Source organism: Ahaetulla prasina, chromosome 1 (assembly GCF_028640845.1).
Source record: "Ahaetulla prasina isolate Xishuangbanna chromosome 1, ASM2864084v1, whole genome shotgun sequence".
NCBI lineage: Eukaryota > Metazoa > Chordata > Lepidosauria > Squamata > Colubridae > Ahaetulla > Ahaetulla prasina.
This window is the reverse complement of record NC_080539.1, coordinates 53,822,153-53,840,038: the sequence shown is the minus strand read 5'-3', so window position 1 is coordinate 53,840,038 and position 17,886 is coordinate 53,822,153. Positions and strand designations below refer to the sequence as shown.

The 17,886-nt window shown below is 36.3% G+C and overlaps 1 protein-coding gene across 1 annotated transcript in view; it reads left to right on the top strand.

Moving 5' to 3' along the window:
• The window catches only part of EML4 (EMAP like 4), a 134,140-nt gene that overhangs the window by 73,867 nt on the left and 42,387 nt on the right, over positions 1 to 17,886 (top strand). The window contains exons 3-6 of the mRNA XM_058165250.1: positions 4,882 to 5,011; positions 6,676 to 6,849; positions 10,902 to 11,030; positions 12,420 to 12,445. Of these exons, the coding sequence (XP_058021233.1) occupies positions 4,882 to 5,011; positions 6,676 to 6,849; positions 10,902 to 11,030; positions 12,420 to 12,445 (459 nt within the window). The remainder of the gene's footprint in view (positions 1 to 4,881; positions 5,012 to 6,675; positions 6,850 to 10,901; positions 11,031 to 12,419; positions 12,446 to 17,886) is intronic.

Sequence of the window (17,886 nt, the reverse complement as noted above, 5' to 3'; positions counted from 1 at the left end):
TGCCTTTCATCTATAAAAGATTATGAATAGCATCCAGGTTTCATTGCATTTGGAGTTGACCCACTCAAATGAATGGCATAAATGAGTCATAACTGAGTCAAGTCCTTTTGACTTCAGACAATTGTAAAGCATTGGGCAGGATATTTATTATTATTACTATTGTTCTGAAATTAAAATGATCTACAGTTAGTTACATTTAATATCTTCAAAATACGATTAAAAGCCAGAAGTAGACTTTTATAGTTCTATCGTAAAGTTCTAAATATTAGCCCTTCTAGGGGCAGACAAAAATCTTGAATTCTAGCACAAACTATCTTTATTGTAAGAGTCTTGAAGTCTGAAAGGGCTTCTACCCTCTACTTTTAGTTTTCCAAAAACTAGGAAGGATTCCTTCTGAGATGTTCCCACAGCCTTTTTCATTCTGTGGGCCCATTCTGTGGGCTGAGAAACCTTTGCATTAAGGCAGCATATTAAAAAGAGGCAATAATTGAGAAGGCAGTCATTCAGATTAATATGAGCACGTAATTATTCTGGTCACAAGTCCTCTACCAGACAAATTAGCGCCATAGGTTAAAGCTCTTAATAAGGATTGAGGATCACAAAGAGAAAAAAATGCCCTTGTGCCTAAAGCCCCAAAGAGCTTTAAAGACAGCATCTATGGGTTCAAGTCAAGGGAAGCCAGTGCAACTGTTAAGAAACATTATAGTACAGTCTCTCTTAGTATCCCTAGAGATTAATTAATCTACCCTATATTAAGCTATCTGAAGTATTTTTACTATACCCCCAAAGTAGTCTGATATAAGATATACATCACTAATGTAGGCTCATCACTAATGTACCATTGGTCTGAGATTATACCAGAAGACAATATCACACAATACTTAGACAAGATGATTCTAACTAAAATTGAACAGATGAAAAGAATGATGCTAAACGAAAAAATAACCATGATGGAAATATGCAAAGAAACAAAAAAACAATAACACACCCAGCCCAGATGGACTTCCTGTAGAATTATACAAAAATATATAAGGACCATTAGAAGTTACAATGTTGGAATTATATAATGAAGCGCTTGCAGAAGCCAAATTACTTGAATAATGAGCAGAAGCATACATTACTCCCATACCAAAGGAAGATACAGACCACAAACAGATAAAAAAACATAGACCCATTTCTTTACTTAACGTCGACTACAAAATATTTACATCTATAATTTCAGAACGATTAAAAAGAATATTAAATGAATTCATCCACCCAGATCAAAATGGATCTTTACCACCGAAAAGGCAGCTGAAAAGGCAGCTGAAAAATAAGAGAGTGATTATGAATACCCTGGAATACTATGAAGCACATCCCAGCAAACAATTGGCATTAATTTTTTTGGATGCACAAAAACCATTTGATGATTTGAATTGGCAGTTTATTAGTTTACAACTAAAAAATATGAACTTTGGTGAGAAATTTGTAAAGATGGTGCAAACAATATACTCAACACAAACGGCAAAAGTAATAATAAATAATATACCAACGAAAAATTTAATATCTCTAAGGGCGTAATACAAGGATACCCCCTATCGCCCCTGTTATTCATTTTATCCTTAGAGGTTCTACTATGAAAAATTAGACAAGAACAAGAAGTAAAAGGCCTGAAAATAAAAAAGGAAGAATATAAAGCGCAAGCATTTACGGATTATATGGTATTTATTCTAGAAGAGCCCCTAGAAACAGGACCCAAATTAGTTCAGGAGATAGAAGAATTTGGCAGAGTTGCAGGACTCAAAATAAATAAACATAAGACAAAGATAATAACAAAGAACCTTACCACAAAACAGGAAAAAGAACTGGAGGAAAAAATGGGAATGCAAATAACTAAGAAAATTAATTATCTGGGAATTTGGCTAACAGCAAAATGTTCAACAATCAAAGAAGACAATTATAACAAACTAATACAACACATAAAATTGAATTTGGAAAAATGGAAAAAAATTACAACTCTCAATTACCGGAAGAATAGTGGCAATCAAGATCAATGTATTACCAAAGATTCTGTTTTTATTCCAAGTAGTACCGATAAATTTAGGGGGAAAATTCTTTGAAGATCTAAATAAATTGACAACAAAATTCATCTGGCTAGGGGAAAAAAAGCACGAATCAAATTAAAACTACCACAGGACGGTAGAGATAAAGGAGGGTTTGGCCTACCAGATTGGGAGCTGTATTATCAAGAGGCAGCTCTCACATGTTTCAAATATTAGATAAACTTAAAGGGTAAAAGGATCTGGCATTAGAAGGACATGACTTACAATTGGGATGACATGCTTTCATGTGGGATGGGAAAAACAAAATACACAACTATTTTCAGATATACCAAATTAGAAACTCTTTATTACAAGTATGGCAAAAAATTAAACAGACCCACTACAATAAAATACCACTCTGCCTATCAACCATGGAAGCTTTAATATATCCAAATGTGTTAGATCTAGACAAAATAGCAAGGTATAAAGATTTACTAAACGACCAGGAGAAGCTAAAAACGATACAAGAATTAAAAAATCAGTGAATGGATATGGATTTGTGGCCTTATATGCAAATTGAGATCAGATACAAGAAACATGTAGGACTGTATGGGTTTTATAAGGAACCACAAGAATTAGATAAGATTTTACAAGGGACAGAGGAAAAACTGATAAGGAAAATATGCAATTATCTATTGCGATTTAAAATGGAAGAGGAAACAGTTAAGGAAACAATGATAACCTGGGCAAAAAATATCAGATATATGATAGAATTAGAGAAATGGGGAAAATTTGGGAGAAAATTACAAATTGACAATATCAGCAGCGTACAGAGAAAACCTATACAAAATGTTCTACAGATGGCATTTACCCCCAGCGAGACTTGCAAAAATGTTTCCAATCAGATCAACAGAATGCTGGAAATGTGGACAAACCCATGTGGTGGACATGTGCAGCAGCAAAAATATACTGGAAATTTTTCCCGTAGAAAGTGGTTAGAGGAAATAACTAAGCAATGAATAGCACCAAAGCCAGAGTTATTCCTATTAGGCATACTTACAGGAAATTATGACAAAAAACTCAATATCTCATATTACGTGTAATAACTGCAGCCAGGATAGTCTGTGCCCAAAACTGGAAAAATAAAATTATACCATCAGAGGAAAGTGTGATAAAGTGTTAGAGTGTGCCAAAATTGATAAATTAACAATGGAAATAAAAGATAGAGGAGAAACTGAATATTATCTGATATGAAATTTATGGTATGACTGCTTAGACAACAGATGCAAAGATTAGGAAATCAACATAGAAAGCAGATTCAGTATTATAGTAGGATAAGATGTGATATAAAATGTAAATAGTCAAAAAAAGAAAAAACTTAGAGTAACAACTATGTATTGAATATAAATGTACATAAATGAATATATTAGTATATATACCACATATATGTAATTATATATATGTATGTAATTATATTACATATAAAGAGAAGAAATGTATTTATACTGGATATATACTGATATTTAAGTGTTACAAAGATGATGAAAATAGTGACATAAAATGGAAAAAAATGTGCTTAATAATTTTTTAAAAAAAAATTGGGATAGAATCTTTGAATGAAAATAAGTGTTTATGTTTATTGAATCCAGTATTGCCTACAAACATAATTTAGAGAGATATTACCATAGCTGATAAATGATGTAATAATATTGGTAACATCCCATGTCAATTCTTTTGATAATGTCACATCATGGTTTCATGTAATTGGTAAAACACTGATGATTGGATGGAGCTTTGAGGAACTCGTTTTATCTACTCCTGTTATGAGGAGATATATTGTATGAATGATATCATTGCAAATCAGTTCCCCATTTCCAAATACCTCCGGCTATCCAAAAGAATTCTATAGTTAATAGTATTGAAAGCCACTGAGAGAAAAACTTTAGTCATACTCTGTAATCCCTGAATGCCATCTGTCAGTCCAACTGTTAAGCCATCTTAACCACAGAGACTGCTTAGAGCAGTTTGAAATGGACATAGTTAATATTTTTACTCTTAGAACTTTTGAAGATAATTGGTATCATTTTCTCTATCACATGTCCCAACCAGAGGATCATGTAGATTGTCTACTACAAAGGACCCTGGGAAGACCTTTTAACAGTCTAATCATTCATTGCCTCCTTTAAACAAGGAATCCTCCTCTCTCCTTCCATGAGGCATTAATAACATATATGTTCAATATTCTAATCATTTCCATTCATTATGAAATCAGCTACATTGAGCAAAGATCTAAAGGATTGATAATAAACAATGCTGCCCACAAGCAACTTATTCATATCTTCAGGACTTAAAAAGTGTACCCCCTTATCTGAATCTGCTGTCCAGATTAGCCCAGCCATGAAAACAAATTATCAGCAAATATCTCAGAAAAAAACATCACAGAGAAAGTTTCTGGGAGCAAATTTAAATTGGCCAGATTTAAATGCTAACCTGGGAAAGCTCTGCTAGATGTGAGTTTTGCCAATTCAATATGCACAAAATATGTGACTTCTTTCTTACACGTGCTGCCCTAATATAGGGCTTCAAATAAGCTCTGTACTGTTACTGAATTTTTTATTTATATTCCAATCATCTACCTTGTTGATTTTATAGTTTTCTGTACAGTTGTTTTAAAGCAGATTGAAAAGGATAATATAAAAAGATCTTGTTCCTGAAAAATGAAGGGGGAAAATAAATTAAAACAATTGTTCCAAGTCATGTTTTGTTGATTCAAACAAATCTTGAAACAGTTTTTAAATTCTGCCCACATGCAATTGTTGACTAACAAACTATTATGTATTTTCTTACTATACTTATTTAGGTCAGCCTGCTCTTCGTGAAGCTATCTCTTTGTCCTGCATTACCAATGGAAACCCGGGAAACAGAAAAAATAATCGTAGTCCATCTATTCCTATTGCTGGGAAAAAAACCCTCTCATCTGCTGCTAAAAGGTATACCTTATGCTGTCTGTCTACCGTGTCTCCCCGAAAATAAGACCTAGCTTGATTTTTACATGTGTGCCCAATATAAGCCCTTCACCCCCAAAATAGCTCCTACCCCCAAAATAACCCCTAGTTAAGGCCTCTGATGGCAAAACACAGGTCGGGGGCACCTTGCATAAGAGCAAGTTGCAAGTCTAGAGCACTGGCCTGGCCCAGCTGCAGCTGATGCCACTGCTCTCACCACCTCCATGGTCTGGTTGCTGCTGTCGCAGCACCTTGTGCAGCAGACTTAAATTTAGCGCACTTCACAATGGGGAGACAGCGGAGCATTGGCCACAGCTGGGCCGGGCCAGTGTCTAGGGGCGGAGAGAAAGTCATGCATCTCCCTGAATGACCAAGGTGTGCGCAGCGCCAAGAAGCGCTGGAAGAACTGCCTGCAAGATAAGAGGCAAGTACGGGCGTGCTTCCCTCCCACTCTGGAATATGGAGCAAGTCTCCATCCCCGCCGTCACCCTCACCTTCTCAGGCCACGTGAGGAGTGACTGGGAGGGCGAGGGACGGGGCCAGCCAGCTGACAGGGAGCCACATCAGGGGAATGAAAGAGCTTCATTTATCTGGGAACCTGAAATGACTCTTGATTTAAATCATATGGTAAAAAAGCACCTAAAGAAAAAGAAAGAACATCAGGAGAAAAAACACCCAACCCTCACCTGTTTTTGGAAATGGTTCAAGAGGGAGCACACACACACAGCCACATGAGAGAGAGAAATGGGGGGGGGAGAGAGAGGGAAAGAGAAAGATGAGAGAGAGAAAAGGGGAAAAAGAGAGAGAGAAATGAGAAAATGATGGAGAGAGAGAAAGAGGAAAAAGAGAGAATGGGGAAGAGAGAGAGGGAGAGGGGCACAGAAATGAGAGCTGGATGCAGAGAATGAGAGGGAAACTCAGCCTTCCATCCTTTATAAGGTAGGTAAAATGAGGACCCAGATTGTTGGGGGCAATAAGTTGACTTTGTATATAATATACAAATTGATGAAGACTTTTGCTTGACATAGTGTAAGCCGCCCTGAGTTTTTGGAGAAGGGCGGGATATAAATGCAAATAAAAAAAACAAAAAAAAAGGGGAAATGAGAAGGAGAGAGGAAGAAAGGAAGAAAAGAGAGGGAGCGAGAGGGAGAGGAAAAAGAGAAAAACAAGAGAGAGAGGGAGGGAGGGAGAAAGAGAGAGAGACCCATTTCCCACAGAAAATACCCAGAGCCACAAAACCCAGGTAGGCGTGGCTGGGGGGGAGTTCATGTGACAGGGTGGGAATGACGTTGAGTTGGCCACGCCCACCCAGGTTTTGTGGCTCCCAGTGTTTTCTGTGGGAAATGGGTCCAAATGGCTCTTAGTGTTTTAAGTTTGCAGACCACCGTATAGACAGTGATGGGATGAATTCCACGGATCAAGTAATATATAAATCATTCACTAAATTCTTAGACCAAGTATCCATCTTTTAATAGGTAAATTAAAATTCTTAGTGTAAAAGCTGGATGAAGAAAATTGTTTAAATATCTGTTTCTTCTGTAATTAACCTGATTCACTTTTAATGGCTTCTTTCCTATTTGTTTGCTTTAAAAATATTTTATATATTTATATATATATGTACACATATTTTTTTATACTTTGTTTTGCAGCGGTACAGAAAAAAAGAAGGAAAAACATCAAGGACAAACAGAGAAAAAAGAGGACTCTCATTTTAGTGATCAAAACCCAAAATCTCAAGCATCACCTTCTCCCCAATCCTCTGCACAGATTCTCCCAACACACAGGCAGACCCCAGAAGTCAAGAGCTCTGCTCCAGGCAAAAGGTTTCCTAAATACAGAGCTAGGAAGCAATTGCAGCGATACTAACATTACGCTTTGCTCCCCATTAAAAGCATGTATATGTCTTTTAAAATCTTTCTTGAAAGATTTCTATTCTTTTGAACTCCCTTTAGAGTTCATACTGCTTGTTGCTGGACAGTAAGAGTTCTCCACCAAGCCACTTTTTCCCCAGACCAATTTATTAGAAACATTTAAAATGGTAGTCAATTTAAAATAGCACTATAATATATAAAGCAAGAGCAAAATATTTTAAAACATTATTTAAAAGAAGCCCAAATAATGGTAAGAGTTGTCAGGCGCTTAATAAAATTGTGTTGTTTTTATTGCCTATCTGAAATTCAACAGTGATAATCAATCTGACTTCCCTTTAGCAGCAGTTAGGTAAGGTGTGAGATAGCAGTCAACTAAAAGTCCACTTACACTCTGACAGGATGGCTTTGATCCACTCATTGTCAGCTGAATCTACCCCACAGGATTATTGTTTCTGTGAGGAAAAATGGGAAGAGCAAACATTATGTGAACCTCTGGAGGACAGGCAGAACATGCATTTAACAATTAAAGCCACATTTATAAATGGCTTGCTACTAAGATAACTGCCCTGAAGTAAAATCAGCCAAAAGAAAAAAGTATACTGAAGGCAGGAGAGAAAAATAAGTGTAGTGGCAAGGTCTGTCCATTTAACTATGCATTCTGAAAGACAAATTTATACAGTATGAGCAATCACACTGTCCATATACATAGTTACTATAGTGGATCCTCAGTGCATTTCATAGTTTAATGCGCATAAAATATTCAGCTACTCTGATGATTGTATACTAATAACCCTCGATTCTTCTCACTGGTCTTATAAACCTTTTTGCACATCGTTTCTTAGGTTGTCGTTCGGTGTTGGGTGGCTTGCAGTGCTTCCTTTTTTTTTCTGCTGGGTGCTTTGTATTGCCTTCTTTGTTTTGGTGCCAGTTTAGAAAACTCTTTTCCATCATGTCTGATTGTCTATTCTGGCTATTATTATGTAGGGAATTAAGAAGAGGTTTTTCCAATCTCCTAGCACCATTGAACTATAGATACCAAACACAGGAGTTGTGACATGCATATGTAAAGCAGTAGCTATAACACCACCTCTGATATAGGATAAAGGAGAGAAATAATCAGCAAAATTTCCTAGGCATTATGGTTCCATCTTTGGAATATTTTTTTTAAAAAAATTCATCATAAAAGCTCTGAACTCTTTGAAGCAAATATACAGCCTTGAGGCTTGTTTCTGAAATAATCTAAATAGTTTCCCAATTAAATTTTGCATTAAAAAACAGAGAGACAGAATATGCAACCTTCTAGGTAGGTTATAAATCATATCTTCAAATTATTATGCATATTAGTGCTGGATAATCCCTAATTTGATTTGGGTTTAATTTGAAAATTTGAATAAATTATTCTGTCCTGTGTATGGCAGTCAACAGTTCTGTATGATTCTAGTCAGAGCTTTTGAAGATCACTAAAGATTCTATTTAGCTAAAATCTAAAGTGTATGGTCTGTCACTGAGAAATAACACCTCTTAAATATCTGAATCAGGCTGAAATCTTGTTGTGCATTTCCCCCCAAATATATCAGCAGCTGAATTAAAAAAAAAAAATCACCATCCAAATCTTGTCTAATTTCTTAACATACAGATACATTGTTGCAAAAAGAGAAGAATCAAATGCTATTGATTAAAGCTGCTTCAAATTGTTGAAACATGAGTTTCATATTCCTATTTCTATGAAATAGAAAACACACCTTGGATCCTTAGATCTGCAAGCCATGTTTCAAACACAACGTTTTTTTTTTACTGACCCTAAATAAAACTATTATATTCCATTAAATAATCACTTAAGCTCTGATGACCTTCCATTGCCTAAAATGGGTAGCAGATTGAGCAAAAAATGTGTGAGAAAATATGCTTTTTGCTTCTTCAAGAGCAGTTTGAATCAGAGATTAGATCTGAGTTTCCACACATTTCAGTTAGGTTGTGTGGGGAGGGAGGGTTGTTCCCATGTGCTGGGAAGATGTACTTGCTTAGTTTTTACAGTACTTGGGGACACAGCAGATGCTTTCCATGTAAGCAAAATCATGAGGTTTAATGCAGCTCTAACCAATGCACGTTTAACAGTTTGTCATGAACTCTGTTATCCTGCACATACTTAGTTTTAACATCGAGTTTTGTCTGTTCTTTCTGATATCTTCCTGTACAAGGTATCTGTTCCTGGGATCTGCATGTTAATTTGCGACTTTCTGAGCAAGGAAAATGTGTGCTTTCACTTTTTTCCCCTAATGTTTGACTTCATAACTTTCGTTATTTTCTTTTTTTCCTTTTAGCTTTTGAAGTTCTTGTGGAAATTAACTTACAGTTACACAAATTGTCTTTTTAAAAATTGTCTTAATGGGATTCATTGCAAGGTAGTTAATTGGGCAACTGTAGGAACTGTGACATATTGTAATTTTCAGCCTCACAGGATGACTGAGTAACAGTCTTGTTTGCTTAGCTGGAAAAGGTTTATCCTGTATCTCTCAAGGAAGTGGGCAAGGTTCTTAGTTCTATTATTCTAGCCATTTCTTCATTAAATACAAAACTGTCCTGATTGGTAAAGACTTGTAAAAAGGTGATATATAGCTTGAGCCACACAGTGATAAATTCCTTTTGAATGAGTCAGTAATAATGCTCACTTTGAATGGGGTATGGTACATTTTTCAAAAGCTATCATTAGATCCAACAATCCTGGACCAAATTTGTCCAATCTCAGTGTCCTTTTTGAGGAGGAAGGTTCTTGAGATGGTGGTTGGACTGGAGTTTCAGGATTCCACACCATTGGATTCAGATAACATTTACTCATAACTGTGGGTGGTCATCCTGTCCCTTTTTGTCTCCCTGCAGCTTTCAGTATCTTCAATCATTGTATTCTTCTGGCCCAGCTAAGGAGATTGGGAGTGGCTGGCTTGGTGTTGCGTGATTCTCCTTCCTTCTCTATGACTGTTTCAAGTTGGTATTGGGGAGGGGAGATATCAAGCTTGAAACTTCTGAATTCTGCAGGATGCCCCTACCTTGATGCTCTCACTATTTATGTTCTCAGCCTTTATTTAACTTCTAAATAAAGCTACTGGAAACATCTGTCTACCTGGGGTCAAGAAGCACATGTACACAAATGATAGTCAATTGTACATCTCAGCCTCTTGCACTCAAGATGATGCCAAGATTTTGTCCCAGTGCCTAGAGGCTATTAAGGTCTGAATGGGAAGAGCCAGGCTTAAATTCAACTCTTAACAAGAATGTTTGACAATGGGTTCATGGATCATCTGGCTTTGGTCATTTTCTGTCCTTACTTCTGAATTATACTTCTCCAAATGGAATAGATGTAGTTTGGGGATCTGCCTGGACTTGTAGCTATTGTTTGAAGTCAGTTTGAAATCAGGTGGCAACTGTGATTTTGGAAGGAAACCTTCTATTTCTCATTTACAGTCACTCATTGTGATAGCTTACTTTATTTTGGTAGGCAATAATTTATTCTTTCTAATCTTATCGAAGTGTTAAGTCTACCAACCAGAACCTGATGGAAAATAGAAAATTGAAGAAGAGTTTTGAGTACATGTCCAACCAGGGCTAATATGCTCCTTTATTTGAAAATCTCACCTGGTTTTCCCCCTGATTTAAAATGGGGAATGTTGTCAAGGTATTGTTTCTATATTTGGGAATAACAATGCCATGCCAATCAAATGATCTTTTTAATTTTTACCAAACGTTTTAGAGCAACCTTTGATAACTGTGTTTAAAAGGCTTTAATAAATGTTGCCCTTTTGACTGTCTTTCAAGATCCAGTTAGAGCACTATCTAATCCTTCTTTCTGAGGGTCCTGTGGATTTGCTTGGAGAAAGGCCTATCCTGGCTTTCTTTTATCTTCTACTGCTTGACCTGTTTTGTTTCCAGCACAATTGCTTGCAATATCTCATTTAGTTCTTGGTTTAGCATATACTAAATATAGAAATACACTGTGCTTGTCTTTCTAGTTTGAAGAGATTGTCAACAGTTGAAAAATCACAAAGCACATGGGAAAGTTCAGAAGACAGTCGTAATAAATTAATAAGAGCAACTTCTGCATCAAAATTGATACCCAAAAGTGGCAAGAATGCAGATAAGTAAGTACTGGATATCTTGTTGGCATCCTGAGTTGTTATTCTATAAAGCTTTGTAAAAATATAATAATTTTGGACACCAATGGTATCTATCACTATCACTGATGGAATTGATTTCCTCCCTTCTTTGAGTTTATCACTGCCATCACTCCAAAAGAAGCACCAAAAGAAGATTTGGGTATTAAGATGGGGAAGATCACATGTATTGAGCAAAATTATGAAATGTTGGATGTTGCCCTGTACAATTGCATTTACTTTCACCCCCTTTTCAATATTTTGATATGCAAGTCATGAACCTGCATGCTTTTTGGATGATATAGTTCTAGAAAAGCTCCAGTTGTATATTTCATTCATCTTCTACACAATTGCATTCTTATTTTATCACATTTTTTCAGGGGTGAAATGCTCCCGGTTCGGACTGGATCGTGTGATCCGGTAGCGATGGCAGCAGGTGGTTCGGAGAACTGGTAGCAAAAATCCCTGCCCGCCTCTCATGCTCAGCTGAGCCGCACGATCATCAGAGGGTTTTTTTTTTGTTTACTTTTAAAAGCATATTTTCTTCGGCCGAAAAAATGCTTTTAAAAGTTAAAAAAAAAAGCCTCCGATGATCGTGCAGCTCAGCTGGGTGCTAGCCAAAAAGCCGGGGGAGGGGGAGAGTCCATTTTTCCTCCCAGCAGGCTCTGCTAGCCAAACCGAAAAACGGGAAGGGGTCCGTTTTTCCTCCCAGCAGGCTCTAATAGCCAAACCAAAAAACGGTGGGGGGGGGGGTTTAGTCCAAACAGACTAACCCCCCTTCTGTTTTTTTGGTTTTTCTATCAGGGAAGCCTGCTGGGAGGAAAAGCGGGGTGGTTGTGTGGGTTCATTTTTGAGAGAGAGAGAGAGAGAGAGAGAGAGAGAAAGGAGGCAGGGAAGGAAGGAAGGAGGAGAGGAAGGAAGTAGTACAAACCTGACGCAGCTTCAGAGGATAATCCAGGGCTGGAAGGGACCTGGAGGTCATCTAATCCAACCCTGTTCCAGCAGGACATTGCTAGTGAGTTTCTGTCTTTTGATCCCCCAGTCACATGGTTACATAGCCACACCCACCCAGTCACATGACCCCCACCAAGTCACGCCCACAAAGCCACGCCCACAGAACTGGTAGCAAAAAAATTTAGATTTCACCCCTGCATTTTTTCCTTTAACTAGGTAACTTTGAAGTCAATTGTTCTGTTTCATTCCTTAATCAGAATTTTCCATTATTCAGATTTCATATAAAGCCAAATTACTTTTTCAAAATATGTGCCCTATCACATGAAAATTATGCTAACCCATCTGAAGAATTTCAGTTAAGGATGAATGAACTATACTTTCATATTTTCATATATTAGTAATACTATGCATTTCTTTCCATAGACACAAGGATGTGATCGTCAGCCAAGGTAATCAAAAATATTTGCTTTTTGCTATTGTTTTTATTAATTAAGAGTAAGATGTTTGATAACCATTCTCAGAAGTTGTTTTAGAATAATTAGCATCTTTTATTAACATGATAAAATTTGGTTTACTGTTTACAGTTCAGTAGATTTGTTTCTCTTGCCTGCTTACCTCTAGAGTGAAAATGTGAAATGTGAAATATTAGTTAGAAGAACCTTGCCTCTAAAAAACCTTTGTCCTGATTCAGATATCTTTGTGCACATTCAACTGAGTTTGGATCTGCTGCTTTTATTTTAAACTACTAGAGTTTCTGTCATGCAGAAAAAAAAAAACTATAGGCTGCTGGATAGTCATGAAACTTTGGCCTTGTGTATGATCCAAAAATTCATATTAAAATCCAGCATAGAGCCTCAGTGGCGCAATGGTTAGAACGCAGTACTGCAGGCTACTTCTGCTGTCTGCCAACTGCCTGCAATTTGGCAGTTAAAATCCCACCAGGGTCAAGGTTGACTCAGCTTTCGATCCTTCCAAGGTGGGTAAAATGAGGAGCCAAATTGTTGGGGCAATATGCTGACTCTGTAAAACAGCTTTGGTTGAAGTTGACATATTAAAAGAAGATAAAGTGTTGAATTATATATTTACCTTACTTTTAGCTAAGAAAAGTTCTTCCTGAGGATTAGAAGAAAGTTGCTTTGATTTGCTAATGTGACTGAAACAGGGAACAAGTTCATTTAGTTGTACGGCTTATTCACTAAAATTGCTGCAATTTGTCTTTTATAGAGGGACAAACATATTCATGCTTACGACTTCCACAAATTCATAACTTGCCCAGTTATCTGCAGATATGGAATAATCTTCCTCCTCTGTTGTATGGTTCAGATGACTGTACCTTGGCAAATGCCCTTTACTTATTTCAGATTTTTTTTTTATGGCACTCCATACACCAAACTTTTCTTCCTTGATTTTTTTCCAAATGTGTTGAGGTTGCAACTCTCCATATTTTCAACTACTTTATATAATAGTGATTTCAATATCAACACACTGAGAGTCCCAAGTTGGAAAAGGCTGCTGAAAACTGACATTTCTTGTTTTTATAAGCTACTATTTATCTAGTTTAAAGTTAGTAAGATTTATATTAATGTGCATTTTAATAATTTTTTAACTATACTGTATCTAATACAATTAAAGCTACATTAAAATTTACATTAATCTAAAGAAGAAATTGCGTATTTATTAGAGTCTTGACCAAGATCAGTAAGAGATGTTATACACTGTTATATTCATATTGTACTGTATGGAATTGTGTAACCTTCTTAGCACTATGGGGTAGAAGTAGCATTTAAACCCTATGTGAGAAATGTAGCCATATAAATTTGATAAATAAATAAATATATGGCATAATAGACAATAGCCATATACACAGTCAAATTGAGTTAGAGGATTAATAGTATAGGTACAATAGTCTGGCACATGGTAGGAAGATTTTGTTCTTTTTTTATTACCATACTTTTATTGCTTGTTGTGAGCTGTCTAGGACCAGGCAGCCATGCAAATTATTGAAATAAATAAAACCTGAGATATGTGTCAAAGCCAGCATTTATGAATCCCTCATTACCTTTTCTTCTTTCTTAGTAAGAGTGAGGAGGGATCTGAATCTTCTACTTTAAATTTTACCACAGACCACATTTAGAATAAGATTAATCTCAGTTAAAATTTATTGAATCATGACAGCTTTATAAACTAAAGTTTGAAGTTGGTTTGTCTCACTAAACTACTTAAAGTAATATCCTTCATAGAAATCTAAATAATGGTTACCCAAAATAGAAGGAATAGCTTTCTTCTCAAGATAGAAAGGAAATGTAGGAAACACAAGCCCAAATCTTAATTAAACTTGTTTTAAGAATAATAAACTGATTTATTGTTGATTCTGGATGAAGACCTACAAGCATAAGAGATAGAAGCATTCAGAAAATGGTACGAAAACATTTAAGGCTCCTGGGACATTCTTCTGCTGGTGTAAAAAATATTACTATATTCTTAAAAAAAGGAGCTCCGTAGGAAGAAATCATGTATTATAATTTATCCGAATATTTGATTGAGTCCATATAGATCTGAGTTTAGATACTGGTTTTTTGCCCTACTATAATTATTAATTAATAGCAGAATTGTACTGTTTATTGACAATTATTTATGTCATATTGTTTCCTAGGGCCATTTTACATACTTTTAAGATTACTTTTGGTTATTCACAGCTTATACTTTTTAAATACTTCATGACTGTTTATCCTTATTGTTTATAGTTCTGTTTCTCATTTGCTTATGTATATGCAGTGCATTGCAGTAAAGAATAATGTTTCGTGTATCTTATAAACATACTCGAATCACAAAAGTTTATGGCATAATATTTTAAAGGGGAACATATTAAGAGTTCTCTTTTTCTTCATTATTTTTCTTCTTTTAATGTGATTCAATTTATTATAGCATTAACAGCATCAGTTAATGGTAGATATCTTTTTCAAAGTATACAAAAACTTTAAAATGAACATCAACAACATGCCGTCACTTTTAGAATCTGTTCTAATGATTCTAATAAATTTTCTACCATGTTTGGCTTTAGATCAAGGGTACAACTATGTGCCAGTGCCTATTTTAAGGACTCAGCTTTTGACATGGCTGAATGTGCAATAAAGCCTTGATAGGTTGCTGCCAGGACAGCAAGACTCTACTTGCAGATTTCTTTAACAAAAAGTGTTAATATAGTACAGGATTATCTCTTTGAATACTTGAGTTGAACGTATAGAATAGAAGTACACCCACCCAACCCTTTGTTTTCTTCATAAATAGTACATTTGTTTTATAGATATAAGCGCTTTTGCTTAAAAATATTGTGAGACATATCTGCCAAACTGCAATTTTGCATTTTTTTTCTAATTTGCCTGCAAATATGAAGTCCCTTTCTTTAAGTTGATACATTTCCATATGTCTTTTCCATAAAGAAAAACTGGAAATGAAAAATAGCTGTAGAAATGCAAGTTTGTGTACTTACTGGACAACTATGCTGTTTGAAATGATGGGGATTATAGTCCAACATATTGAAAAAGCACTAAACTTGGGGAAGACTAAATTAGTCTCTCTCTTGCCACTACATTAAAGCCATACAAAAGATAACTTAGAATTGAAATGTCTGCAAGAAAACAGCCAAGCCTCAGAGAGCACCAAGCACCTTCATGACCTAGAATTGTACAAATACATCTATTTTTGGCTCCTTTGTTGCCGTTATTTTGCCATTTGTATTTATCATTAACATTTTGAAAACAAAAATTAAAAGAAAGCCTAGTATAAAAACCCTCTGAAATATTATGCATTATGACAATATCATTGTGTTCCCTGTTGCAAAAAGAAATACAAATCGGTGTTTTATACATTGAGGGCTACAGGTTTTCTATCTTAGATAGAAAAAGAAGTGACTTGATGGAAAAGGATGATTGTATCCTACCCTTCAGTGACTTACTTTCAATGCCAGAGCTGTATATCAAAACATTCCTGTTTTGAACATAGGGTTGCGTGCCGTGCTTTAGCATATCAGTGTTGCAGTGACATTTACAAGTTCTTTGTGATGAGCAACTACAGTAAAGAAAAATAACCAGGCCATCTCAAACTTTCACTGTCTGATAGCTTAATCATTATGCTCATGAAGGCTTTTTTTTTAAGAATAGTTCTTTTTTCATACTTCAATTACAGTATTATAGCAAACATTTTTGGTTCTCTATTATTCTGTAGGCGAGATCAAGATACATAGTGAGAGTGTTGCTTTCACATGAAGAAGAATATTCTGAACATGTATGTAAAACTTGCTTCTTTAGAATATCCAATTAAAATATTATTTATAAGCATTTGATAGGTAAGCAGTTTAGGACTGATTTTCTATCATTGTGCTTTTAAATATATGAGATCACACATTTCTTTTTAAAAATAGCTAGTACACTCTTGAAAAATTTAAGAAACACTGAGGATAAAAAAATGTTAAAATCTTGCTCAGTATGCACATGAACAATGTCTTCTGGTTGTAGCCTTTAAAAAACTGTTAAACAATTTGGAAAAGACCCAGTAAAATTCAAACTAATGTTCTGGAACATGGTAATTAAGGCAATATAAATTAAAAGGGAGTCAAACTGTTTCTTCTTTTAGCTTGTATTTGCAGGAACTTGGCCCAGAGCTAGGATTCTTTGTTTGGAAATGCTTTTGTTGATCTGACATTATCTATATAGTTTTCAAAAGACATTTGCTTTAATGCCTTAATTGCCCTGCAGGTTTGTATACTGACAAGACCATTTCATGGTGTTGGCTTTCAAAGAGAGAATCAAGGATAGTGTAAGAAGCAACCCCCTCTCCAGATAATCAAATTATCTGAAACAAAGAATTTATTTTATAAAGTTTGCATAATATGCCCCAATAGAAAAAAAAAATTCTTTCTTCTTATTTCCATGCATAAGAACTCAAAAGTGGCTTAATATCTTTGTAGGACATTATTTATAATCTAAGCTCTATGATCTTCATACTTTGACGTATTCTTTTTCTTCTGATGTCATTGAATTTTCTTATGAGTTCTATGTTTTCAAAAGTTCATTAAGAGTACTCAAATAGCTTCCCATGATAGGCAAGTAGACAAAATGCCTGCCAGGAAGCAGTAGTAGCTCACCTCAATTTGTATATAGCACATTTTGGAATGATAACTAAAGGCACTTTATGGCCACTGACTGTTGAACTATTGAATATGCAGTTAGTTTGATCTAGACCAGAGGTGTCAAACTCACAGCATCATGTTGTCATCACATGACGTAGCGCAACTTTTTTCCCCTTCGTAAACTGAGGGAGGGAGTGGCCAGCGTGTGACGGATCCAGCCTGCAGGCCATGAGTTTGACACCCCTGATCTAGACTGAAATATTGAAACATGAATAGAGTTGTTTTACTCCTTCGCCTGGACTTTCAGACCGCCGCTCACTACCGCAGGGAGACGGAGCCAATGCGTTGGTTCCGTCCCAGGCGCCTGATGGACCCTGAGAGGTTCCGGACGGAGCTTGGGCCGTTCCCTGAGGATCTTGCCCACGGCACGACTGAAGAACTAGTTGCGGCCTGGTTCTCTGAGAAGCTGAGGGAGATGAAACGCCGGAGAAGACACCTAGAGAGTACCTGGAGGTCTAGCTGTTCCGAGGCTGATTGGACACTAGTGAGATCTTTTACTAAGACCTACCAAGTGGCAATGAGGGAGGCGAAGCGTTTTTACGTTTCCACCCTCATTGCATCGGCAGATAACCGCCCGGCCGCCCTGTTCCGGGTGACTCGCTCCCTCCTTCATCAGGAGGGGCGGGATGACCCCCTACAGGGACGTGCTGAGGAGTTTAACGGTTATCTATACGATAAAATCGTTCAGCTTCGGGATAGTTT